This window comes from Neomonachus schauinslandi, chromosome 7 (assembly GCF_002201575.2).
Source record: "Neomonachus schauinslandi chromosome 7, ASM220157v2, whole genome shotgun sequence".
NCBI lineage: Eukaryota > Metazoa > Chordata > Mammalia > Carnivora > Phocidae > Neomonachus > Neomonachus schauinslandi.
The window spans coordinates 105,391,338-105,418,618 of record NC_058409.1 but is presented as its reverse complement, the minus strand read 5'-3'; the positions used below and the strand labels follow the sequence as shown (position 1 = coordinate 105,418,618).

Sequence of the window (27,281 nt, the reverse complement as noted above, 5' to 3'; positions counted from 1 at the left end):
ACCCAAGCAGCGCTCTGGTTTTGTTTTAGATAATAAGGTTCCTGAGAAAGTTTCATTTGAAATAAATGGTGTTGAGAAAGCTAGTTAATCATTTGGGGGAAAAAGGGTTTTGCCCTTCGGTCAGTCAATGTTTTTCTTGCCTTCTCACTGGAGGAAGAGGGTTCTAGCCTCCTCAGTTGGGTGTCCCCAAAGGTCAGGAACTCTGACCCTTCCCTGTGTGGATAAAAGGGCCTCCAGCTTAGCAGATTAACAGGGTTTTGGCCTTTGGTTTCCATGTTTCCATGTATGGCTGAAGGTAGGTGTTGGGGTTTGGTGTGCACCTCTTTGATATCTCAGTTTTAATCCAGGGAGGAGCTGTGATTGGCATTTTTCTTTTCATAGAGGGATGATGTTTGTTTGCAGTGGGGCAGAGTTGAAATGGGGCCTTTGTTAGCTGACCTGTTTTGACAATGAGGGTGTCCTAGCCCTGGCCAGAGTAAGGTATGCGAAAAGCTTTTGAGGACAGGAAGGGGCAAAACAATACCTTCTGTTTCCCTCACCCCCTGGCACCCAGAGCGCTCCCTGGAGTTGGCAGTAGCTTCCTATCTCGCTGCCACCTTTGCATTCTCTGTCTTGTCTAGGCCAGAAAAAGGTTGCCTGGGGTCATTTCTCCCCTTCTACAGCAAAGGACAAAGACCACTATTTTTTTTTTTTTTAAGATTTTATTTATTTGAGAGAGAAAGAATGAGAGAGAGCATGAGCGGGGGAGGGTCAGAGGGAGAAGCAGACTCCCCGCTGAGCAGCGAGCCCTATGCGGGGCTTGATCCCAGGACCCTGGGACCATGACCTGAGCCGAAGGCAGACACTTAACACTGAGCCACCCAGGCACCCCTCTCACTCCATCTTCTTCGGGGCATCTGGGATGCTCTCAGACAGTGGCGTGAAGTGCAGCAGGAGGATGTCTCTCTCATAGGCCTCGGTGTTTCTTGTGGATTTTCTTGTAGAATGTTGGGTGGTGAAGGAGCCTGGAAAAATAGTTAGTAGTTAATAATCTGCCAATCTCCCTTTTCCCTTTCCCACCAGGCCGTGAGAAACCAAAGGTAGGACTATGGAGCAAAGTTACAAACGCACTGGATTGGCACTTGGACAGACCTGCCTTCGAGTTCTAACCCCACCTCTTATGCTGCATAATCTGGGGGTGGGTTACTTCGCGCCGCTCTACCTCAGTTGTACTAGCTGTGGGGATGGTACGGATGGTGCCCACAAAGGATTCAATAAGGCAACAAATGGGAAACTGCCCCACTGCACACATGAATGCGGAAGGTTCTTTCTTTCCTGGACATTTCTCAGTTGCCTCAAGTTGTCAGTCGTGGAACCAACAGTTGTGTCCATGTTAACTAAAAAGAGGCTTCTGAGGCCAGGTGGTGGTGGTCTTGCACCTACAATTCTGAGGCCTCAGTTTCCTCCCTTAAAAGTGAGCCCTAGGAGAGTGAGGAGCCAGCTGTGCTTGGGCCGGGACCCACTCACCGGTGTGTGTAGTAGAACAGGACTTCCTCAATCAGAGTGAAGATAACCAGCTCCAGGAGGAACCAGTGGAAGGTGGGTAGCTCTCGGTGGCAGGGGTTTCCCCACAGCTTGAGGATGGGATAGAGGAAGACCAGCATGGGCAAAGAGATCACGACCTGGTTGAAGAGAACTGTGTGGATACACTGGCGTAGTTTCTCGGTGTCCACCTGCACGAGGTAAGGAAGGAGGGAGATGGACAGGAGTGTGAGAAGTAGGTCTTTCTAGAAACGGCTTCATGGTGACCCGCTCACAGGAGGCCCTCACTCTGGAGTGGGTGCTAGGTGTGACGTTTGGCCATAGCCAGCAGCCCCTCACTGCTGCCCAAGCCCTGGGGTGGAACCATCTGGCGATACCCCTGCTTTTGGAAACTCCCTTCTCAATAGCCTTCAGTCAGCCTGAGTCTGCCTTCTCCTTCCTGCAACTGTCACCACTGTTCTCCCCATTTCTCTGGCCAGGCCCAGACATACTTCCTGACAGGTACCATAGGGTGCCTCCAGGGTGCTTAGAGAAGGTTGTCAACTCTCAGGTTGATATCCTTATTCAGCCTCTGAGCCCCTCCTCATCCACAGAGGCTTGACCATGATCAGGTGCAGAGCAAGGTCACCTGCCTCCTCATGTGGCCCAGCCTCGCTGGACTAGGCCCAGAATGATGAGAAGGTGAGCCAGAGAACTGCCTATCCAGGTCTTAACTGAACTTCCTGTGACTTGGTCTTCCTGGTTTTCATGGTGGGGCTGTCAGGATGGGGACCTGCCTGAGCATTCTGTCCAGGTTTTCTTTGGAGAGCTGGCCCCAAATCTCCTACCCTGCTGAGCCTCAATACTATAGCCAGCATTTGCCCAAGAATTAGTACCTGACCCTTCCCTTCCTCAGGGCACTGGGGCTCCCTGGAATAGCCCCATGACCACAGGTTACTTCCTGGGTCCCGATGAACTGGTTTGGGACTGGTCAGAAGGGAATTCTCCCTGAGTGGCCTCCGTGAGCTGGAGGGGTTCTGGCTGCAAGGTAAGGCTGAGTTCTAAGAGGTCCTCAGGCTTCAGGCCCTGCTCTTCCCCTAGCTTTTTCAGGTACTGCATGTACTAACTGACTCGAATCCACTCTCTAAGCTTTCAGTTCTATCCCATGGTGAAGCCAGGTCTGGCTAGCCTGGTTCGAGAACACCTGTAGATGAAGCCATACACCTCTTCTGGAAATCTTGACCGAGAGGAGGGCATCACATGTTTACTCCTTCATTTATTCAGCTGATATTTCTTGAGCATCCTCTACATTGCAGGCAGTGTCCTGTGTGCTGGGAAGCAAGCAATGAGCAAAACAAAGATTCCTTCCCTCATTGAAATTCTATTCCTGGCACCAACAATCTTAAATAGAATGGTCAGGGTGAGCTTTGTTGAACAAAGAGATGAGGATGGTGAGGGAAAAGATACCTGGGGGGAGAGAGTCTTCAGGTGAAGGGCACAGCTGGTGAAAAGGCTCTTGGCGCATTGTAGGCATCCTTGACTGGAGAGGAGTGCGAGAAGTAGGAGGTGAGGCCAAAATGGTGGGGAGGAGCGAGAACATAGAGGGCTTGTAGATCATTGGGAAGACTGGCTTTTACTCCAAGGGAAATGGGGGGTCATGGTGAGCAGAGAAGTGACAAACTCTTACAGGATTACTCTGGCCACTCTGTTGACCACAGACTGTGGAGGAGGCAAGAATAAACACAGAATTGTGGTCCTATAGACAGAAGAGAATGACAGCTCAGTGGAGGTAGTGAAGGGCGGCCCTGCCATGAACTCAGACTGGGGAGGTTGTGGGTGGCAGTCTTTGAGGGGATGAACAGAAATTCTTTTGGGGACATGTTGGATGGGAGTCGGCAAAGAGGCCTTTGGCAATCTGAGCCTGGAATTCAGAAGAGAGTTCTGGGCTAGAAACAGGAATTTGTGAGCCGTCGGCATAGAGATTATATTGCAAGTCACGACCCTGGAAGAGAGAAGTGCGGGAGTGAAGACAAAGGTGGGGAGCAAGGCCTGAACCCTGGGAAGCTTAGCATTAAGAGGCGGTGGAGAAGAGGAGAGACCAGAAGGAAGATTGTGAAGGAGCGGCCACTGAGATAGGAGGAGAAGTGGAGAAGCCAGGTAGGAGAATATATAGCGAGAATGTGGAGACATGCAGCTGTGAAGACGTGCCTGCTAGGGCTAACGAGAGGAGCCTTCGAGAGCAGTGGGGGTGGAGGCCTGACCGGAGGAGTTTCACAGAAGAGGTGAGATGATGGGTTTGTGGTTATTGGGGATATACCGGCTGAGGGATTGAGGGTGAGGTATGTAATGTTTGGAACTTACTTTCAAATGGGTAAGCTAAAAATTATAAATACATACGTATTTGTATTTTTACATCTAGATAATGCAAATACTGTAAAATGTTTAAAAGTGAATCTAGGCGGTGCATGAATGAGTGATCATATACTCCTTTTTTTCAACTTCTGTATCTATGTTTACAATTTTTCATAATTACAAAATGTTGGGAGAAAAGCGTGGACAGAGAGGAGTTGGAAACTGTACAGACAACTCTTTCCTAGAGCCTGGTTGCAAGTACTGCTCGCAGGCTGATGTGGAGAGAGTCTGTGGGATCTCTCTTCTGCTTGCCCATTTCCTTAGTGAAGGAGGAAGCGAGACTTCCTGCAGGTCAGGGAAGGAGGTGTTGGGGATGTGAGGAAGGGGGAGAAGGTGCAAATTGGCTATCCAGGAGAGCGGGAGAGCAAACAGGGCAGGGGGCTGGGGGCCTGCGGGGGCCCACGCTGTAGGAGCACTGGACCTGGAGTCCGACGAGAGGTCCTAGTGACCTCTGCTCTGCTCTGCTTCCTAGTGACACTCGGACTTTGGGCTAGTCATTGCTCCTTTTGGAACCTCAGCTTCTACAACATGCAACCAGACCTTCCCTGTGTGGCTCTCCAACCACTGTAGGCTGTCACAGTGAATGTTGTCATGGTAGGTGATACTCTTGAGAGCTGATATGGCCTGCTGGTGAGAGCATGAGCCCCGGGGTCAGAGAGCTGGAGCATGAATCATCTACCCATGTCACACCTCAGAGCCTGTTTCCTCATCTGAACCATGAAGGTTATGACAGTACCTGGCCTTGAGCATCTACTCCATGGGGTCTGATAAGGAGACCGCCATGGTCTGACAGATGAAGGGATCTCAACAGTCAAGTGTTGGCTTTGACACGTCAGCCCCAGTCCATGCCTGCCAAGCTGGACCTGGAGGAAGCCCCCCTGGCTGGCTGGCAGTTACTGTCTCAGGTGAGCGGGGCCGTGAGCCTGGCCAGCAGCCCTGGTTCAAGAAGGGGCTATTCCGAAAGCCTGGGTCAAGGGCATTATTTTTCACCCATTCTGCTTTCTGCAGTGCTGGGCTGGGCTGGGGCAGAATGCCCTGATGCTGAGATGAGCTACCTAGGCACCTGGACTGATAATTAAAGATGATTGTCTTCTCTGGGAAAGAAGCCAGAATGTGGTTTGAGTGGAGCTGGGGAAAGAATCTGGGGTTAAGAACGAACTTCTTGCATAAGAAAAGGCTCTTGGAGGTTGTCAGAGCACCAAGCAGGTGACTGGGCTCAGAGCACAGTGCGGCTCCCTTCCAGTGCTGTGTAAGTCGAAGACGTGTGTACTGGCCTTCTCTCCCCTACTGGGCTAGGAGTTCCTTGTAAGCAGGGTGCAGGCCTTGTTTCGTGGGGCTAAGCTACACACCGGCAGTTGAAGTGAATGACTTGGAAGGAGGACCTGCTTAAAAAGCAGCCACCGCCTACACATTCAGACCCCTGTATCCACAGTGGGCCAGCCATCATGTCATCGTGCTTTCGGCATCCAGCCATTGCTGTCCCTACCCTGGTGGCTGAGCCCATCATTTCAGTTCCCCAAAAGCTGACCGCAGTGCTGTGGGGTGGCACAGACAGACACAGGGCCAGGGCTGGGCATCAGAAGACCAGAACATTTGTCCTGCCTGGCTGGCTCTGAGATTTGGGGCAGATTATTTCCTCTCTCCAACCTTCTCAGCCAGGGGAGCCTTGTACCCAGTAACTTGGCTCCCGGTGGCCACGCTCTCTCCTGGGCCTGCGGTGAGCATTGTGAGTGTGGCTTCCGCTCTTGCCTTCTGTGCTTTGCCCAGGAGAAGCCACCGCAACACTTATTGGTTCATTCTTGCCAACCTGAATTCGGTAGCGGGAGATGAAGTTAGGTTTTCCGGTTGTGTCAACCACCAGGAGGAGCCCATTGAAGCTCCAGAAGACCAGACTCGGTACTTGGGTGACACCTGAGGTTGGGGAACAGAAGGAAACAATCAGGGGACTCGAGGTTCTCACAGCACATGTATTAACTGAATGCAGCTTGACGGTGACTAAGGCTGCGTGGTAGACGGTCCCTTGCCAGGGAGGTCTTGGTGCTCCAGGCCAGAGGGCCTTAGTTGTAAAATGGAGACCACAACCTTCTAGGTGGTTGAAGACAAAAAAATTTAAAAAATTTTTTAAATTGTTAAATAGAAATAAAATTTATAATAAATATATAATCCATAAATACAATAATGAATAAATAAACTACAAATAAATTTAGGTTGACATCTGGGAGTCAGTGCCCATTGAACACTTTATGAATTCCCAAGGAAGGGAGAAGCAGAGGAAGTGCTTGGTAGGATAGGGTTCCCAGTGAGCACTGGACTAGGAGTCAGTCAGGAATCTAATCCCTATGACCCTATTAACTGTGCAGTGGGATTAACTTCAGGCATCTAGCCAGCCGTTCCCAAAGTGGAAAACTCATCTCTCAAGGCGCTCCTTGGTTAAACAGTGTTCATACCCTGCTTTCTTGGAGAGCCATGGTCCAGACTAGCCTGCTAATGGCTCTAAGAATTCCTGCAGCAGAGAAACCCATTTGACTTTGTTAAGCCCAGCCTTTCCCAGTCTTTTTTTACCCAGGAACTCTATTTTGTCAGAACACCTAAGAATAGGATGGCTATGCCTGGGACAGTTTCAATTTACATCAGGCAGTCTAGCCTAATTGTTAACTAACACCGCATTTACTCTCACAAATGTCCCTCTTTGGATGATAAATTGTACAGCCACCCCACCCATTCACATCTCACAACACTGATGTTCTGCAGGATACTTTAGAAACTGCTGATCCACACTTAAAAAATTGAGATACGGCTTTTTTTGCTTTGCATCCCACCTTCCTGTAAAGTCATTCTGAGAATCTCTGATCTCTGTGAACAAGCACTTTGTCCACGCTTATTGGCAGTTATTCAAATGAAAATACAATGTTACCTAACTCTTACACTATTAACTTTGTCCATGTCTTGCCGCAACCTCCTAAATATCCCAAGGGGCAAGGGCATTTTATTTTGTGTCTCTGTACTGTTCCTCCCATACCCTTCTTGCCCCTACCAGAAGCCCCAGGGCCTATGGCAGTTGGGGCCTGATAAATACTTGGCCAGCACTGTGGGGAAATATGATTAACACAATATCCTAGGGAGCAATTTGGCAGTATCCAAAGAAGAAAAAAAGAGAGTGACAGAAACAGGGGGAAAAAAAAAAAAGAAAGAAAAAGGCCACACATGTCCATACACATATACATCCATTACTGCGTTAAAAAAAATCACAATAGAACACTTAAGGAGACTGAAAAAAATAGTTGGTATCTTATAAGTTCACCCATATATCCAATATAGATTCTTCTATATTTATACTAATTTATATAATATTTATACAATTTATACTAATATATTAACTGTGGTTATTTCTTGGATATGAGAGTGGGTGATTTTCACTTTCTTTAGGCTTATTTGAATTGTCTGATGTTTATTTTTAACAATGAACATGTATTTACTTTTATTCTCAGAAATCACATGCTTTCTTATTTTGGAAAAAAAAAGAAAATGTTAGCTTGGTGGTTGCTAGTAGGCCATCCATCAAGGTAGCGCCTCTTTATAGATCCAAAGGCTCCTTGAGGAATACAGAATAAAAGCCCCAACAAGAGAAGATCTTGCATTTTTTCCAGCTGTAACACTTAAAATTGCAAACATTTATCTCCTTTGTATTTGCTTTTCATTGGGCTGAAAGGCAGTTTTCCCATCATTGTAACAGGAATATATCAGATGTTTTCCCACCACTTTCCCCATATATGTTTGTAATCTGCATTGTTCTTTTCAGTGACTCTTCAATGACAGCTTGCATTGAACCTGTCCTATCTAATGTTTAGCCTGTTTTCAGAGTTCTTCCAGCTGAAAACAATTGTCAGGGACATTTTATTTGTACTTTTGCTCTGTGACAACTGGCACTTTTTTTTTTTTAATCTCCCCTTCTAGACTGTGACATAGTTTTTTTATTATTATTTTTTAAAATATTTATTTATTTTGAGAGAGTGTGTACACGTGGGAGGCAGGGGAAGTGGGGGGAGAGGAGCAGAGGGAGGGGAGGCAGAGAATCCCAAGCAGACTCTCCACTGAGTGCCGAGCCTGCTTCAGAGCTCCATCCCAGGACCCTGAGATCATGACCTGAGCCGAAATCAAGAGTCAGACGCTTAACCGACTGAGCCGCCCAGGTGCCCCTGTGACATAGTTTTTTAAATGAAGTAAACACTTTATCTTAAATATCTCTACATCCTCTGTAAAAATTTGGCACAGAGTAACACTAATAAATATTCTTTGAGTGAGTGAACCTGTGATTGAGGACATTCACCATTGTAGGTAATGCTGTTATAAATATCTATGCCTTTTTTCTTCCACATTTTCTTTGGCTTGTTGTGAGTCATTCACAATGTCAGTAAATATTTATTAGGTGACCACTTGCTGTCAAGCCCCAAGAGCTAGACTATACCAGGGATGAGGACACAGTCTCGTGGGAGATAGAGCAGCCCTGTGTGCTTGTGGACCTGATATCCAGACGCAGGATTATTACTCTAAACATGCATTCATTTTCACACACACGGTTTTGTTTTGTTTTTTTTTAATTTTTCTATTTTGGGGGGGGAGGGGAGTCTCAGGTTCTTTTCTTAGATATCCTTAGGCATCCATTTCAGATTGCCTATGATTAGCACTCTTTGGGATTACCACTGTCTTAAACTTTTCAGTCTTCATTCCTTGGAATAAGGAGCTGAGAAATCAAAGTAGAGAAGTAAACCACAGACAAAGAATTAAACTATGATCATGTACCCAAATCCTAAGCACTCGTGGTCTGGGAACCTCACCTGTAATGTAGAGGGTCCACTCCTTCCCTTCGAATCTCGACAGCAGCCTCTCCCACTGGACTTGCCAAAAATAGCCAGAAGTGCCCCCAAATCTCTGAAGATGCCTTGGAAGGAAAACCATCCGGGTTTCTGGGTGAAGACTGGTGGGCGGATAGCTGCTTACCCCATGCTCCGCCTCCGGACCCCCAGCACACTGCCCACAGGTCCTGAATGCAAGCTGGCTGCACAGACTTACCATGTGACTGTGTTCCAGAAGGCCACAAGCAAGAGAAGGCCAGAGGCCAGGATGAAAGCTGTCCTCCTCATGGAGCCCCAGACGTGTCCCTCCTAGAGGAGGACGAGGAAGTGTCAGGCCCCATCAAGCCTCCTGCTGTCACAGGCAGCTCACACCGAGTCCTGGCAGGGAAGATGTGGGATCGGGATCTCAACCACGTCAGCCTTGCACATCTGCTGGCCTTTTCCCAGCCTCTATGGGAGGCTCTTTTTTTTTTTTTTTTTAAAGATTTTATTTATTTATTTGAGAGAGAGAGAGAATGAGAGAGAGCACATGAGAGGGGTTAGGGTCAGAGGGAGAAGCAGACTCCCCGCTGAGCAGGGAGCCCGATGCGGGACTCGATCCAGGGACTCCAGGATCATGACCTGAGCCGAAGGCAGCCGCCCAACCAACTGAGCCACCCAGGTGCCCTGGGAGGCTCTTCCTTATCAAGAGCTCGTGGGCTGTACATGGGTATGTTTATGAAAATTGGAGTTCAAGGTTGGGGGAGGGAAGAGAATAAACCTGACTCCAGAGAAACTAGCAGGCAGGCAGTTCTGTCACCCTGAGAAGGGCAGGTGAGCCTTCCCCAGCAGTGAGGCTTTATCACCGGTCCTGTTGTGCAACAGAGATGCTCATTCTCTGTGCTTTGGAATCACCTGGGAGCTTTTAAAAAAAATCTCGATGCCTGGGTTCCTCCCCCACCTGATTACTTAAGATCTCCAGGGTGGGACCTGGGTCTCTATGCTTTTTTTTTTTAAAGCTCCCCAACTAATTCCAGTGGGCAGGAAAGGCTGAGAGAGCCATCACAGAAAGATCTGCAGGAGCTGTTCATGGGCCAGGCCTCTTTCCCCATCGCCATCCCCCTCTTGTTTGTGAAGAAAAGAATGAATGAACACACGCTCTGACTTTTAATAATTCCTCCGCTTCTGGTGAGAGGAGCCTGGGTTGCCAGCTCTGCAGGCTAATGAGCAGTTCTAGGGCAACGAACAGAGCCCTGGCAATGACCGGGAGGTCCCTGACCTAGTCTCCTCCAAGAGTCTGAAGTAGAGATCATTGCAAGCTCGATGGTCAAACGAGGTGCCCGATTTGGAGAAGGAAAATGCTACCGGCTATGTCACCAACTTCCATTGTACCGTGGGCAGAAATTACAAATGTCCCTTCCCTCGGCTATTTCTAAGCCCAGATGGAGTCTGCGTATATCCTTTCCTGGGAGAGAACTGGATGTGGCAGTCCCTCCAGGTGTGTGCCTGAAGTTCCTCGGCAGGTCGTGAATCGGACCGCGGGCACGGGCTCAGGGGGATGTTGGGGGAAGGGAAGCTGCTCTAATAGGATGCTATGTTTTAATCCAGACTTCGGAGCTCTGAAGGAGCACGCTGGTTGGACTGACCCATTCAGAGCACCCTGAATCTGCCCTGGATTGTTTACTTTCAGCTTACCCCCTCCCACTTCTGATCGAAAGACCCAAGAGAACGAAATTGTTTTCCGTGGCCAGTGAGAAGTTTTTGAAGTGCTAGTGCTCCTCAGGTCCTGAGTTCTGAAAATGAACTTTTCCCTCTCTCCTTAGGGCTGGATGGGTAGGACCAATCAGAGGAACTTACTCAAGCAGGCCACTGAAAGGTCACCCTCAAGCTTGCCAGACATTTAACTTGGGCTTTGCAATTATTCCTTTTTTAGTATTCAGAGGACCCTTTTCATGAATTTTTCCAGACTCGCTAAGAATTTTTCATTTGAGTGTAATCAGATCAAGTTAAATCAAATTAAAAACCTCAATTTCGCATATACGATTAGCTATTTTTTTTTCAGGGATTGTGTTTTCTCTCTCTCTGGCAGCCCAAGTGAAAGGACTATAAACAAGCCAAAGGTCTCTGTGAAGTACAAGAGCACAGGGCAGATGTCAGCTGGGGTCAAGAGCTGGTTCCCCAGGGGCACCTGGGTGGCTCAGTCGTTGGGCGTCTGCCTTCGGCTCAGGTCATGATCCCAGAGTCCTGGGTTCAAGCCCCACATCGGGCTCCCTGCTCAACAGGAGGCCTGCTTCTCCCTCTCGCACTCCCCCTGCTTGTGTTCCCTCTCTCGCTGTGTCTCTCTGTGAAATAAATAAATAAGATCTTTAAAAAAAAAAAGAGCTGGTTCCCCAGCCCCCAGTGGGCTTCTCCCATCTCTGGAGCAGTTATAGAAAGGGGTGGTTTCAAAGGCCTGAGGGATGGGACATTCTTAGGGGCCAAGAGACAATGGAGGACAGCTATCAGGCTTTTCAGCTACTCCTCCCCAGTGATGCTCCGTCATGCGGGCAAAGGGGCTTGAGTTACATGGCAGCCGGGAGTCCAGGCTTTGCTTAGCTACTGAAATGAACACACCACCAATGTGTCAGCTACCCCTAAACCTTGGCGGGGGGACCTCAGATACGCAGCACGTGCTGCTATGGAAGGAGTCAGTGGCTGCCTTCTCACTAGTATGGTGTTGGTATTTACCTGCTTTGCCTTCTCATTCTGTTGCATTCTTCTAGCTTCTCCCTTCATCTGGAATAAGAAAGCACCAGTGAGTCATGATGTCATGTTCGGAGGCAACTAAGGAAGTAGAGACCGAAGAAAGTCAAGGTGAATGGCTTGCTGTGGTTTTTAATGCTGACTACTCATAAAAATCATCTGGGAGGTTTCAGAACCTCTGTCCAGGCTCCGCCTCTGGAGATCGGTAATTTGAATCAGAGTTGGCAATGGGGGACTCCATCTGCATGGAAATGGCTCTCTACAGATGAGCTGTGACAAATCCTTCTTTGGAATAGCTTCACTCCCTGCCTCAGCACAGCCCTGTCTCATTCAGAAGCAATCTTTCCTCTGCATCTCCACTGTGCCCTAACTGCTGATGGCCTATAGCCCCAAGATAGCAGGACTGAAGCCAGGGCCTGGCCCCTGATTTGCGTGGACAGCTTGTGTAAGCTCTGTGAACTCAGGTTACCACACACAGGGGCTGTATTTGCAATGCTAACTGAAATGGAAGCATTTTGTAAACTGTTCAACAGGATTCAAATGCTGGGTGTATTTATATGGAGGAATCATTATGACAGTGAGTCTGGAAATCTGACACCTTTCCTCAAAGTTCTATCATAATTGTGTCTATCACTTACTGGTTTTATGACCTTGGTCAAAATGTCCTCTCTGAGCCTCAGTTTCCTTCACTGTAAAATGAGAATAACAACAGGGTCTCCTACTTGCGTGATCTCTGCTGGAAGGCTGTAAGGGCCATGAGGACGGGCTCTCTGGTGTGTCTTTCCTTGGGCCTTCACATAGGAGGTGCGTAGCACATGTATAGTGAGTGGATGAATCAAGCAGAGGCTCTGGTTCGTTGGGCCAGTGTTTGCCCAGATGTACCTCGGGAACCCCTACATCAGAGGCACCCCGGGGGTTGGCCGAAACCCAGATTTCCAGGCTATGCTCAAAATCAGTCTCCTAGGGTAGAGCCTAGGAAACTGCATTTTAGACTTGTTCCTGATGTGGTTCTGGGGACTTCACTGTCAACCCCGGCTAGTAAAGCTATGGGCTGTGGGCTGGTAAAGGGAATGGCCATCACCTGAGGTGTATGGGGCTCAGGCTGGCTCTGCCAAATGTCTTCTCACCCAGTCCCAACTCCCATCCCTTCTTCTTGGCAGAAAACAGAAGCTACAAGTTTGCATTGCTACAGAACAGTACTTCTCTAAGTCTACCCACTGGGGGAGATAACACCAACATCATGAAATCCAACCCACGTAATTTAATCAACCAAGCACAATACATTGGGACCTACTCCGTACCAGGCCCTGTGGCCTTGGATGGATACTGCAGGGCACACAGGGAAATCCATGGCAAGGACACTGCCTTCGAGTGGCTCATAGTCCAGCTGGAACCAAGCCTAGCAATATAGGATGAAGTCCAGCAACTGAGAAGAGAATGGCAAGAAAGGCCTCAGGATGGGGACAGAGAGGAACTGGGCTTGGAGCTGGGGCTAGAATTCAAGATAGCACAGGCCTATTAAAGTCCGGAACAAGAGAATTATGTTCATCATCACCACTACTTTTAACATTCAGTGGGGCATTCGTCAACACAATTAGACAAGAGAAGATAAGCAAAGGTAAAGAACTGGGAAGGAAAAGGTAAAATCCTCACTATTTTTGGAGGCAGTAATCCCCTCCTAATTGTGGGGGATACATTCCAAGACCCCCGGTGGGTGTCTGAAACTGCAGGTAGCACTGAACCCTTTATATACTATGCTTTTTCCTATACATCTATACCTATGGTAAAGTTTAATTTATAAGTTAGGCACGATAAGAGATTATAACAATAAAATAGGAGTTATAACAAAATACTGTAATAAAAGTTACGTGAATGTGAGTGATCTCTCTCTCTCTCATCCTTTCTCAAAATATCTACAATATTTATCCTTCAGGACAGAAATCTTTTGTCCAAGTTCGTACTCTTCAGTGTGGCACCCATAGATAGGATGACACCAGCCACAGATTTGCCTTTGCTCATTGTCACTGCGGTTTGGTCCCAGGCTGCCATGGCATCAACCTTAGCCCTTATTCTCAAGGAATAAATTGCTTGTTGTTATTTTTTTTTAATTGTTTGGTTTTTCTTTCTTTTTTTTTTACTGTTATGTTAATCACCATACATTACATCATTAGTTTTTTTTTTTTTTTTTTTTTAAAGATTTTATTTATTTATTTGAGAGAGAGAGAATGAGAGAGAGCACATGAGAGGGGGGAGGGTCAGAGGGAGAAGCAGACTCCCTGCCAAGCAGGGAGCCCGATGCGGGACTCGATCCAGGGACTCCAGGATCATGACCTGAGCCGAAGGCAGTCGCTTAACCAACTGAGCCACCCAGGCGCCCACATCATTAGTTTTTGATGTAGTGTTCCATGATTCATTGTTTGCGTATAATACCCAGTGCTCCATGCAGAACGTGCCCTCTTTAATACCCATCACCAGGCTAACCCATCCCCCCACCCCCCTCCCCTCTAGAACCCTCAGTTTGTTTTTCAGAGTCCATCGTCTCTCATGGTTCATCTCCCCCTCCGATTTCCCCCCTTCATTCTTCCTCTCCTGCTATCTTCTTCTTCTTCTTCTTCTTTTTTTAAAACATATAATGTATTATTTGTTTCAGAGGTACAGATCTGTGATTCAACAGAATTGCTTGGTTCTTCTGATGGTTTGTGTCATTGTATGCGTTCTTGCAACTTCTATGTGCCCTTCTGGATGCCCTTTTTAATCTTGGCCTTTTACAGTAGCTTCCTGGCATTCCTATTGTTTTTGCAACAAACTTAAAGCATTTCTCCATATTTGAAACAATGCCATGGTTTTCCTGGGAAAGTGGCAGACTGAGACAGTGGCTGGATTTGGTAGTTGGGTAGTTGGGGATTGCACTTGCCCTGAGTTGCCAGCCACCTTGACTTTGTTCAGTAGCCCACTACTTGTCTTACTGTAAAGCTCTAATAATTACAAGTGCAGTGCTAGCACATGAATAGGCAGACGTATATAACAGATGAGAAAGCCCAGAAACAGACACATATAAGAATTTTTTTTTTAAGATTTTATTTATTTATTTGACAGAGAGAGACACAGTGAGAGAGGGAACACAAGCAGGGGGAGTGGGAGAGGGAGAAGCAGGCTTCCCGCGGAGCAAGGAGCCCGATGCGGGGCTCGATCCCAGGACCCTGGGATCATGACCTGAGCCGAAGGCAGATGCTTAACGACTGAACCACCCAGGTGCCCCCACATATAAGAATTTAATATATGATAAAAGGAAATCAATATAAATGGACTTTGACCTGAACAGATGCTGAACCTCCCCTATGATAAGAGAAATGTGATTTAAAAGTACAATGAGAGGGGGCACCTAGGTGGCCCAGTCAGTTGAGATGCCAGTTCTTGGTTTTGGCTCAGTTCATGATCTCAGGGGTCATGGGATTGAGCCCAGCGTCTGGCTCCTTGCTCAGTGCAGAGTCTGCTTGTCCCTCTCCCTCCCCCTCTGCTCCTCTCCTCATTCTCTCTTTCTCTCTCTCTCTCTCTCTCAAATAAAATATTAAAAAAAAAAATAAAACTACAGTGAGAGATTACTTCTCACCCATCAGCATGGCAACAATCCAAAAGTTTGATCACATGCTATGCTGGTAAGGCTGAGGGGACTTTAAAATTGTATTTGTTCTCATTTTTTTCTTAAGATTTTATTTATTTATTTGACAGAGAGCACAAGCAGGGGAGCAGCAGAGGGAGACAAGCAGGCTCCCCGCTGAGCAGGGAGCCCGATGCAGGGCTCGATCCCAGAACCCTGGGATCATGACCCCAGCAGAAGGCAGATGCTTAACTGACTGAGGCACCCAGGCCTCCCTCAATAAAGACATTTTTTTTTTTAAGATTTTATTTATTTATTTGACACAGAGAGAGATAACGAGAGCAGGAACATAAGCAGGGGGAGTGGGAGAGGGTGAAGCAGGCATTTTTAAAGAAAGAGAACATGGGTCAGTTAAAATCTTAAAAAAAAAATGTCTTGGAGAGCCTGGGTGGCTCAGATGGTTAAGTGTGTGCCTTCGGCTCAGGTCATGATCTCAAGGTCCTCGGATCGAGCCCCATGTAGGGCTCCCAGCTCAGCGGGGAGTCTGATTCTTCCTCTCCCTCTGCCTCTCCCCCTGCTTGTGCTCTCTGTCTATCAAATGAATAAATAAAATCTTAAAGTCTTTATTGATACACAATTTACATACCATATGATTTACCCATTGAAAGTGTACATTCATTCAGCTTTTAGTATGTTCATGGAGTAGTGCACTCATCACCAGGATTTATGTTAGAACATTTTTATTACCCCAAAGGGAAACCCTGTACCCTTTACTCATCAATTTCCAATCCCTTTCTCCTTCCACCCCCCACTCTAGCCCTAGGCATCCAGCAATCCACTTTCTGTCTCTCAGGATTTGCCTATTCTGGACATTTCAGATCAATGGAATTGTACGCTATGTGGCTCTTTGTGAGCAGCTTCTTTCACTGAGCATGTTTTCAAGGTTCATCCATGTTGTAGCATGGATCAGTACTTCATTTTTTATTGCCAAGTGATGCATCACATTTCATTTATCCATTCATCTGTCTACGGACATTTGGGCTGTTGCCACTCTGTAGCTCTCATGATAATGCTGCAGTAAACATTCATGCACAAGCTTTTGCGTGGACACGTTTTTATTTCTCCTGGATATGTGCCTAGGGGCAGAAGTGCTGGGTCCTACAGTCATGACATTGAACCTTTTTGGGAATGTAAAGTGGTTGCACCATTTTACATTTCCAACAGCAGTGTATGAGGGTTCTAATCTTAGATCCTCACCAACACTATTTATCATCCCTATGGAAGAGTGTCATAAACTGGCTAAAGAGGACCATTACAGATCATGTGGTCCTGCCCTGTGATGAGGATGAAGGAACCTAGATAAAGGAGGGCAGGCAACCTCCCAGAGTTTGTAGATGGCACAGCCAGGATCAGCGGCTGGCTTCCAATATTTCTTTTTTTTTTTTTTATAAAGATTTTATTTATTTATTTGAGACGGAGAGAATGAGAGACAGAGAGCATGAGAGGGAGGAGGGTCAGAGGGAGAAGCAGACTCCCCGCCGAGCAGGGAGCCAGATGCGGGACTCGATCCAGGGACTCCGGGATCATGACCCAAGCCGAAGGCAGTCGCTCAACCAACTGAGCCACTCAGGCGCCCTGGCTTCCAATATTTCTAAGGATATTTTATTCTTTTGTGTTTGATTGTACTCGGTTGTATGATTCTAGGTGCATGTTTACCAGCTATGACCTTCGGAAATACCGCTTCTCTCTCTCTCTTTTTTTTTTTTTAGATTTTATTTATTTATTTGACAGGGAGAGAGACAGCCAGAGAGGGAACACAAGCAGGGGGAGCGGGAGAGGGAGAAGCAGGCTTCCCGCGGAGCAGGGAGCCCGACGCGGGGCTCGATCCCAGGACCCCGGGATCACGAGCCCAGCCGAAGGCAGCCGCTTAACGACTGAGCCGCCCAGGCGCCCCCAATACCGTTTCTCTTTGACCCACATTTCCTGTAGATTACTTCGGCTGGAGAAAGACAACAGTGACCTATGAAGTGCCCTCCAGAGTTTGAGAGTGAGGACAGCAGGAAGGGGTGGTAGGCAAGCTGCTCAGCATCTCCACTGGGATGACATTATGCAGGAGGAATGCGGTCAGTTCAGAGGAAAAGCTGTCAGGGAGGAATACTGAGACATCTGATACCCAGTCAGGGAGACAGCACCTGATTGAAGGAGAGGCACCAGAGGGCTTAGTGTGCTGTCAGCCCAATCCCCACTTGGAGGCAGGAGAAAGAATTTCAGCCGCTCTTTTGACTCCACCCTACCTCCCCACTTGAGGCCAGCTTCCTTGTCACCCCTGCTGCTTCTTCCAGCTCCCTGTGTTCCAGATGAACCTGTTAGCAGGCCTGTAGGTGTGGAGTTCTGCCTCACTGTGAGTTCTCATGAAAAGCAAAGAGAAACAATGGATTGGAGCAAAGCCACCAGCATTCACTCTTGTCTGACCCGGGATGGCAGCCAGGAGTTCTTTGCTTGCTTGGGTGCTAGTGGGTGCTCCGTAGTCATATTCCTTACCGCCTGAGCCTTCCAGAAGAAGGATAGCTGAGCAGGCACTGCAGGACGGCAAGTCTCAGCCCCAACCTGCGGCAAACACCCTTGCACCCCATCTCGGACAGCACATGTTACTTAATAATCTGGGTTTAAAAGGATTTCCAAAAACTCTCCCTTAAATAACAATTTTCTCCATCTCCACTGTCTTGAGCCGTTCCTGTTGGCCCCATTCCAAGTTTGCTCCACATCCTCCATGTGGATGGGGCCCGTTCCGAGAAGTCACCCTTTACACAGGGATAGGATTCTTGGACAAGCCAAGGTCATTTTCAATCTGGCAGTTTGCTGCCTGGAGTTCTGAAAAGCACAGAGCTTTCAGCATGAGGAAGGTAGTGGTACATTGCGGCCAAGCCTGTCAAGTGTCTTAATGATAAGGAACCAAGTGTCAAAGGAAGCACCGTAAGCTGAGAAAGACTTGGGGATCTCAATGCCTGCAAATCATTTGCACACAGGTAGAAGTTTTCTATCACCTTGGATTTCCCTCCTTAGTTCCTGCTGGGAAGTGGGAAAGACTCCGTTTACCCTGTTGAGATAACCATCTCTTCTGGGGAAGGAACCAGAAGGATTTGGGGTTTATTTGTTAAGCTTCCAGGACTGCTCTACTGTGGGAACTTCACTTACAAGCCAGAGTCTCATCCTAGCTTTTTCCCCATTATCTTTGCCAAGAACTTGCGAAGCTAATGCGACATGGTTTCTTATCTTTAGAAGCTCATCCATTCCTTCCAGGAACATTTACAAAGAACTTACTTTGTGCAAGGAACCCTGGAGATACAAGGATAAATGAGAAACTATCAGTTTAGATACATAAACCCATCATTCCAAAATCTGTATGGAAAGTACTTGGCTAGAGGTCCGGGCCAGAGCTAAGAAAATACTGAGTAGGGCAGGAGATCCAGCATACCCAAGAAATCTTTAGAGGAGGACAATGCCCAGGTTTTCTCTGCACTCTTAGACACACGATCTCCAACCTCAAAACTTAACCTTTTCCTCCTGAATTTCATCTTAGCTTATCCAAGGAATGTTGTGTTTTAGTTAGATTATACTTTTTAAATCTTTTTTTTTTCTTAAGATTTTATTTATTTGAGAGAGAGCACAAGCCAGGGGGGAGAGGCAGAGGAAGAGGGAGAAGCAGACTCCCCAGTGAGCAGGGAGCTCGATGCAGGTCTCAATCCCAGGACCCCGGGATCATGACCTGAGCTGAAGGCAGACGCTCAACTGACTGAGCCACCCAGGAGCCCCTACATCATACTTAAAAAAAAAAAAAAAAACAAGATAGATGTCACAAAAACAGACACATAGATCAATGGAACAAAACAGAAAGCCCAGAAATGAACCCACAATTATATGGTCAATTAATCTTCAACAAAGCAAAAAAGAATACCCAATGGGAGAAAGACTGTCTCGTCAACAATGTTGGGAAAACTGGACAGTGACATGCAGAAGAATGAAACTGGATCACTCTCTTACACCATACACAAAAATAAACTCAAAATGGATTACAGACCTAAGTTTGAGACATGAAACCATAAAAGCCCTTGAAGAAAGCACAGGCAGTAATTACTCAGACATTGGCTATACAACTTTTTCTAGATAGGTCTTCCGAGGCCAGGGAAACAAAAGCAAAAATAAACTACTGGGGCTACATCAAAATAAAAAGGTTCTGCCACAGCCAAGGAAACAATCAACAAAACTAAAAGGCAACCTACGGAATGGGAGAAGATATTTGCAAATGACATATCCGATAAAGGGTTAGTATCCAAAATACATAAAGAAATTATCAAACTCAATGCCTGCAAAATGAATAATCCAATTAAAAATGGGCAGAAGAGCACTGGGTGTTATATGCAAACAATGAATCATGGAACACTACATCAAAAACTAATGATGTAATGTATGGTGATTAATATAACAATAATAAATAAATAAATAAATAAATTTTAAAAAATGGGCAGAAGACATGAATAGACACTTCTCCAAAGAAGACATTCAGATGGCCAACAGACACATGAAAAGATGTTCAACATCACTGATCATCAGGGAAATGCAATCAAAACTACAATGAGAGATCATCTCACACCTGTCAGAATGGCTAAAATCAACAACACAAGAGAACAACAGGTGTTGGCAGGGATGTGGAGAAGGCGGAACCCTCTTGCACTATTGGTGGGAACACAAACTGGTGCAGCCACTCTGGAAAACAGTATGGAGGTTCCTCAAAAAGTTAAAAATAGGGGCGCCTGGGTGGTTCAGTTAAGTGTCTGCCTTAGGCTCAGGTCATGATCTCAGGGTCCTGGAATCGAGTCCCACATCGGGTTCCTTGCTCAGCAGGGAGTCTGCTTCTCCCTCTCCCTCCCCTGCTCATGCTCTCTCTCGCTCACTCTCTCTTTCAAATAAATAAAATCTTAAAAAAAAAACTTAAAAAATCAAAATAGATGTATCAATCTACCACATGACTATCAAAACTGCCATTGAAGATATTCCCTACTCCATTACTTTATGCTCCAAAAGAAGTAATGTACTTTGTATGAAGATACAGATGCTAAATTCTATAAAGAAATTAGTGTACAGTTTTCCTCTTTGGAAGAAGTGGTATGCTTTTTTGTAAAATGCAGAAAAAATTTGAGTCAATCCATTTTGGTCCCTCCACCTCTGCCTTTTTGCTTTGGCTGCCAGGAAGCTCAGAGTTAAGTTTAATGCTCAATTACACATTGGGGAAGTTTTTTTTCTATTATACAGTCCTATATAAAAAATGATGTATGTATAAAGATGTTCAATATGACAGGTTTGAATGGCTAAAGATTAGAAACAAGTTAAATATCCATTAATAGCAATTGGTTAAATAAATTATAGTACATCCAGTGGTGAACATTTTTCAGCCAGTAAAGGAATAAGGCAACTTTGTGTGTACTCTCCAGAAGTATTAAGTGGGGAAAAAAAAATGGGTGGAACGTGTGTGTGTGTGTGTGTGTGTCCTGTTTATGTATGCATAGGATAATACATAGAATATTTGACTATAGCTGGAAGAATATCTAAGAAACTGTTTACAACGGTGGTTTCTGGTAAGGTGAACTAGTTCACTGCGGGATAGGGTAGAAGGAAGGCTTTTTACTATATGCCGTTTCCTGCCTTTTGAATTTTGTACCATGAGTATATTTTACCTATTCAGAAAATTACAGAATTGTTAAAAAATTTATTTTATTTTTTATTTTTAAGATTATTTATTTATTTATTTGACACACAGAGAGAGACAGCAAGAGAGGGAACACAAGCAGGGGGAGTGGAAGAGGGAGAAGCAGGCTTCCTGCCGAGCAGGGAGCCCGATGCGGGGCTCGATCCCAGGACTCTGGGATCATGACCTGAGCCTAAGGCAGACGCTTAACGACTGAGCCACCCAGGCGCCCCAGAACTGTTAAAAATTTTTTAAATAAATTCAATGCCCATTCGTAGGAAACATTTTATTGAAGATCTTTAGAGTAATTTGCTCTCTAATTAGCTTTCCATTTCTCTAAATCAGATTAATTTCAATTCCTTTGAGAAGTCTTTGTTTCCCCTGAAATTGTAGGCCATTTTTTTCCATGTTTATTTTTCAGGATAGAAAGGTCCATAGCTTTCATTAGATTATTAAAGGTAACTCTGATTGAGTCAAGCAGAGAAAGACAATTATCATATGGTTTCACTTACATGTGAAACATAAGGAATAGCATGGAGGACATTAGGAGAAGGAAGGGAAAAATGAAAGGGGGAAATCAGAGGGGGAGAAAACCCAGGAGAGACTATGGACTCCGGGAAACAAACTGAGGGTTTTAGAGGGGAGGGGGGTGGGGGGATGGGTTAGCCTGGTGATGGGTATTAAGGAGGGCACGTATTGCATGGAGCACTGGGTGTTATGCACAAACAATGAATCAGGGAACACTACATCAAAATCTAATGATGAACTGTATGGTGACTAACATAACATAAAAAACAAAACAAAACAGTGCCTTGTTTCTTCTCCTTTTTTTGCGGGGAGGAGTGTGAGCGGGGGAGGGAGGTTAACAACTTTACATGGTCCTGAAGAAGAGCAATGGCAGTAAAGCATCTGGTTCTTCTCTCTATAGATCACAATTCAAAACAGTATGAAAGGTATTTATTGAGTGTCGGATGGTTTCTGATCAGTTTTTACCTGTTTGCAGCTGTTCTATTGTATATATCCTTTACTGGAAGCTATTTCAAACTCTTTGGAGATGGAGACTGGGTATAAAGTATAAATAAACAGAACCAGATATTAAAATTAAAAACAAGAACTAAGAGAGAGTAGGATGACTATCTGTACCATGAGACATTGACCCTGGAAGGAGGCAGCTCTGCTTGATTCCAAAGGCAGAGTTCTGGGGCGCCTGGGTGGCTCAGTCGATTAAGCATCTGCCTTCAGTTCAGGTCACGATCTCAGGGTCCTGGGATCGAGTCCCACATTGGGCTCCCTGCTCAGCGGGGAGTCTGCTTCTCCCTCTCCCTCTGCCCCTCTCTCCACTCATGTGTGCATGCTTTCTCTCTCTCAAATAAATAAATATAATCTTAAAACAAAACAAAACAAAAAAACAAAGGCAGAGTGCTGATGCCCACGATGTCCATGTGATGGAAACTAAGTGCCGCTGGACTGAGTGATTAGAGGCTGATATCTAAGTTAGACCTGGGAACCTTCGGCTACCAGGTAAACCTTCTGGCCAAAGGAAAGGTGACCATTTATTTTCTGGTGGTGGGAAGGCCTCTTTGGCTGCAGGAGTCACAACATTTTTCTGCCCACCTCTGATTTCAGTGGAGGTGAGGAAGCATTTCCTAACATTTGTTCTTTGGCTAAGCTAATACGCCCACATACTATCTCCCAAGATATTTACCTCGGTGTTTGACTCCTCTAAGCTACACCACCCTATATTCTGCTGAATATTTTATGCCAAAGCAGCTTGTTTTCTGTGCCTCTCTACCTGCCGGCAGACATGTTTTCAGTTTTAAGTGGACAGAGTCTGTCAGAAAGGTTCTAGGAAAGTCCCCAAACATGGTAGGCTGATGTGTCTTAAGAACAGAAGTTCTTAACATCATTTGCCAGTGGGAGTGCTCAAGTTAGAAGTTTTGGCAAACAAAATCAACAGCAATTATTAATATTTAATATGTTAAGGTGCTATAATCATTACATTTTTATTGTGCTTTCCCTCTCTGACCTTTTCCTTTACCTTTTAAAGTCTCCCATCTAACAACTAGACGTGATCTCAGAGCCCTTCAATTCAGATGCTACAGTTTTCCATTGGAAGACATGGGGACATAGAAAGGTTCAGTGCTCAGCTTCAAACTACGCAGCCATTTAGTGGCAGAACTTGATTTCAGTGCTTATTATACCAACTGAGTCTGCAAAAAGTGTAGAATGTGCTGATGTTGATGCCTGCAGGGTGGGCATCAGGATTGTGAAGGAACACAAAGGAATGAGATCAGCCTCTATTGGCCATGAATAATGGATTAGATACTGCGTGTGTGTGTGTGTGTGTGTGTGTGTGTGTGTGTGTGCGCGCGCGCGCACGCGTGCAAGTGTTTTAATACCAGAGGGAAAACAGAACATGTTTTCTCTAAAATATTAGTCATTTTTTCAAGAAACGTTTACTGTATGCAAGATACAATGGTAGCCATAGGGGATACAAAGATGATAGGACATGCTTCTTGCCCTACTTAATAAAGTAATACCATATAGCTTTGATTTTTCAAGTGAGAAAGTATGTAGGAGGAGAATATGAAATTGCATTTACGATGGGAATGCATTTAGGGAAGAGAACGAAAGAAAGGCACTAAAGGTAAATATTCTAATACTCTGTAACAATGAATTGATTCCCCTTTAAAGGGAATTTGATATATATTGTGAGATTATCCAAATTAGGTACTTTAAGTATGGTTCTTTTGAAAGCAGATGATTCCGACTATGCAAGCTTTTTATTGCAGAATCCCCGGTCTAGGAAAATGATACGGTGAGGCTACAGCTGATGTTCATGACCTCGAGAATCTGAATACAGAACAGAGGAATGGGGTGAGGGTGGGAGGAGTAGAGACTGTTTAAGTTTTGTCTGCAGCCTGAGACTTTCAGATTTTCTTTTTTTAAAAAGATTTTATTTATTTATTTGTCAGAGAGAGAGAGAGAGAGAGCACACACACAAGCAGGGGGGAGCGGCAGGCAGAGGGAGAGGGAGAAGCAGGCTTCCCGCTAAGCAGGGAGCCCGGTGCGGGGCTCGATCCCAGGACCCTGGGATCACGACCTGAGCCGAAGGCAGACGCTTAATGGACTGAGCCACCCAGGTGTCCTTCTTTCAGATTTTCTTTCAGATTCTAGGTCCCTGAATATTCTGCATGGTTGATGAGTGTTCCCACTTTATAGGTATAAGATATATCATCTTTATATGACTGTGTACTGTTGCTTTGTAAACATCTTGTGAAATTATTAGAATATTTACTTTCGGAGGAGGAAAAAAAAAGACCAAAAAAAAAGACAAAGAAAGACATATAAGACCTCATTGATCATCTAATCTACCCCTTCTGTTTTATAAGCAAAGAAGATTGGCCTCAATTAGCAGAACTGACTTATTCCAAACTCCATACAATTTCTGGGAAAGTCCAGGCTTCCTGAGACTTCACTGGGCGCTGCATGTGTGTTTGGAGGAGCACAAATTCTCTTTCATAAGTGGGAAATGACATCGGGAGAGGGCTACCGGCAGGAGGACGAGAACTCCCATTACTTCAGCCTCCGCTCTCAGGCTGTTCATGGTCTTGGAAAAAGCTGAGCAGCCCATCTCCAGGGCTGAGGACACTGACCTGAAATGACCTTCCTCTGGTGAGGAAGATTCTGAGGAGCTGCTGTGACCAAGGTCTGCACACAAGTGAGACTTTTATAGGTGACAAGATTCTCATTCAAGAAGACAAAATGCCTGAAAAAAGGTGAAACTCTGAGCCAAAAGACTCAGGATTGTTCTACCAATGTTCCCTTCCCTGCCTTTGCTGCAGGGTCTGTGTACCCTTTAAGAACTGCCTGTCCCCGGCGCCTAGGTGGCTCAGTCGTTAAGCATCTGCCTTCAGCTCAGGTCATGATCCCAGGGTCCTGGGATCGAGCCCCACATCGGGCTCCCTGCTCGGCTCCCTGCTCGGTGGGAAACCTGCTTCTCCCTCTCCCACTCCCCCTGCTTATGTTCCCTCTCTCGCTGTGTCTCTCTGTCCAATAAATAAATAAAATTTAAAAAAAAAAAGAAAAAGAACTGCTTGTCCCTCCTGTTGGCTTGCTGTTGGCTTGCTGGTGAAGAGGAGCTTGCCTGTTTACAGCACCAAAAAGAACTGCTTGTCCCTCCTGTTTACTGGGAAAGGCACAGCACCAGACACATGCCTGCCATGGAGCAGATACTCAGGAAGTATCTGTTGAATACATGAAAGAAGGGGGACTGAATAAAAAGCATTGTTTTTTGCCCTCAGAAGGTGTCCAACATTTGCTTTGACTATATCAGCACCTTTCCCTGGTACTAAGGCCTTTCCTTTCTAAGGCCAGAGGCTGATGCTCAGAGCATTTCTGTTATCAAATTGAATTCAGAATCGTGATATCTCAACCCGAGAAATGTAGTCGGAATTGCACATGAAACGGAAGCAAACCACAGTCTGTATCCTGTCTTGCTTGCCTGATGCCCCAAAGGGCCTGGGGGAGCCCCTAGAACTACCAGCCTTAAAGTTCATCCCCATCGACCCTCGTTCATCCCCATCGACCTCGCTGACTGCATCCTCTCACCCAGTAAGCTTTGTGGGAATCCTTCCCGGGAACCACCAAGCTTCTAGTAATTCTAAAACCACTGCTAAATCTTACTATGTTGCAACAAGACAGCCTTCACACAGTTGTCCATTTCTAGCTCACACCTTGATCTTGTTTTAAGACAGTTAAAATTGGCTACCTGCCTTCAGGTGATCCTGGCAGGTCAGAGAAGCAATTTGTTGCTTCCCGACAGACTTGCAGTTGGGATTTTCCTCTTTCGATTCTGACTTGAGAGTTTCTCCTTTATTCACAGGGTTGTGAAGCCAAACCCTGTCCATCTGACAGGACTGACGGTCAGTTGCTAGAAGAACAAGGCTACAGAGGACGGCACAAAGGCAGGCTCTGCGGACATCAGCGAGGGCCATGAAGGGGACGCTGGGCAGCGAGAAGACGTCCCAGGACATTGTTCCGAGGTAAATCTCACCTGTTCTGTCCGTGGGGGAGGGCAGAGAGGGGGCAGAGGGGAGAAGAACGGACTCTGCCTTTCTTGAAGGGAACTCGGAAGCGCCCAGACGGTGGCGGACAGCTCCCTCCCCCGCAGCTCCCCGCTCACCTCTGCGGTGGCCGTTGTCCCAGCTCCTCCGAGGTCTCGGCCGCAGCCCAGGCTGGACTCCGCTTCTCCCTCGGGCCATACCTAGGCGGCTGCCGTCACTGCGCCGCTGCCCGACCGCGCGGTTCCCTGGTGGTTTGCGGAGGCCGGTCGCGGTGATCGAGTTACCCTGCAGCCCACTGGCTCGGGCCAGGCACGTGACCGGAGAAAAAGTTTGGGTCTGCGTGGACTGGAGACAAAAAACGCCCTTCTTCCCGAAGGACATCTCCTTAAAGCCAAGAGCAAATGCGCACTTCAAGTAGGAGCTTGAAAGAGCGCATCTGGCCAAACTCGGGGCTTTTTCCCCCTTCTTTTTAAAAACTTCCTTCATCTTCCTCAGCTTAAGATGTTGCTGTCCCAGGGAGGCAGGTGCATTAAAAGATGTGGCTATCAAAAATAAATAAGTAAATTAAAAAAAAATGGGGCACCTGACTGGCTCAGTGGATGGAGCCTGCACCTCTTGATCTCTGGGTCCTGAGTTCAAATCCCACCTTGGGCAAAGAGATTAATTTAAAAGAAAGAAAGAAAGAGGGCAAAAAGATTAATTTAAAATAAATAAATAAATGAATAAATGATGTGGGTATCAGATACTGTGGTGGGCAGTCCAAGTGGATAAAAAGGTTACATGGACCAGAGGATCTCATTTGCTCATTTTTTTATTACTTCTGTTGCTGCTGAGGGCAGGCAAGGGAGGAAAGATGCATCAACTATTACTAGTGAGTCTAGGTGCAGGAAAGGTACACCTGTGGAGGTTAAGTGTACTTGTTGACTGAAACAGGTAACATGAGGATACAGGATCCATAACATGAAATGGTGAGCACCTTTGAAAAAGAACTGAGTTTTGTTTGTAAATTTCTAAAAATTATTTTTGGAGAGGCAATATGTGCAACTGATATAAAATACAAAAATATCGAAGAGTGTATAGTAAAATGCCTTTTTATACTTTTCTCCAGTCCCCTAATTCTCCAAAGAGACACCCCTGTGACCAATGTTTGTATACCCATCCAGAGCTTGTCTATGTAAATACAAACATGCATGTCTCCCCCTCTTCCTTAGAAACAGCACACTATATATGCTTCTTCTGCTCCTTGCTATTTTCACTCAGCACGCAAACATGGAAATTGTTCCATATAGTTCCCTTAAGAGTTACCACATTCTTTTTAATGGCTCATGCTGACCCATTACCTACATGTGTCATTATTTGGCAAAAAAAAAAAAAAAAAAAAAAAAAAA

General features: G+C 46.0%; 1 protein-coding gene across 1 annotated transcript; it reads right to left on the bottom strand.

Moving 5' to 3' along the window:
* Positions 1–804: 804 nt before the first annotated feature.
* Positions 805–26,134, bottom strand: FAXDC2 (fatty acid hydroxylase domain containing 2). The gene is made up of 7 exons (XM_021697281.2): positions 26,013–26,134; positions 11,472–11,519; positions 8,983–9,074; positions 8,748–8,851; positions 5,720–5,823; positions 1,507–1,712; positions 805–1,004 (listed from the first exon to the last, which is right to left on the bottom strand). Exons 2-7 carry the CDS (start codon positions 11,517–11,519, stop codon positions 947–949), a joined length of 612 nt encoding a protein of 203 aa, XP_021552956.1. The 5' UTR covers positions 26,013–26,134; the 3' UTR covers positions 805–946.
* Between the last annotated feature and the right edge of the window lie 1,147 nt (positions 26,135–27,281).

Bases quoted from the DNA above. Each gene is read 5' to 3' on its own strand.
- FAXDC2 (XM_021697281.2), bottom strand. From the start codon at position 11,519: ATGAAGGGAGAAGCTAGAAGAATGCAACAGAATGAGAAGGCAAAGCAG. The intron at 9,075-11,471 runs GTAAATACCAAC...GTCCTCCTCTAG, and splicing joins AGAATGAGAAGGCAAAGCAG to GAGGGACACGTCTGGGGCTC. The intron at 1,005-1,506 runs GTGAGTGGGTCC...CTATTTTTCCAG, and splicing joins CTGTTCTACTACACACACCG to GCTCCTTCACCACCCAACAT.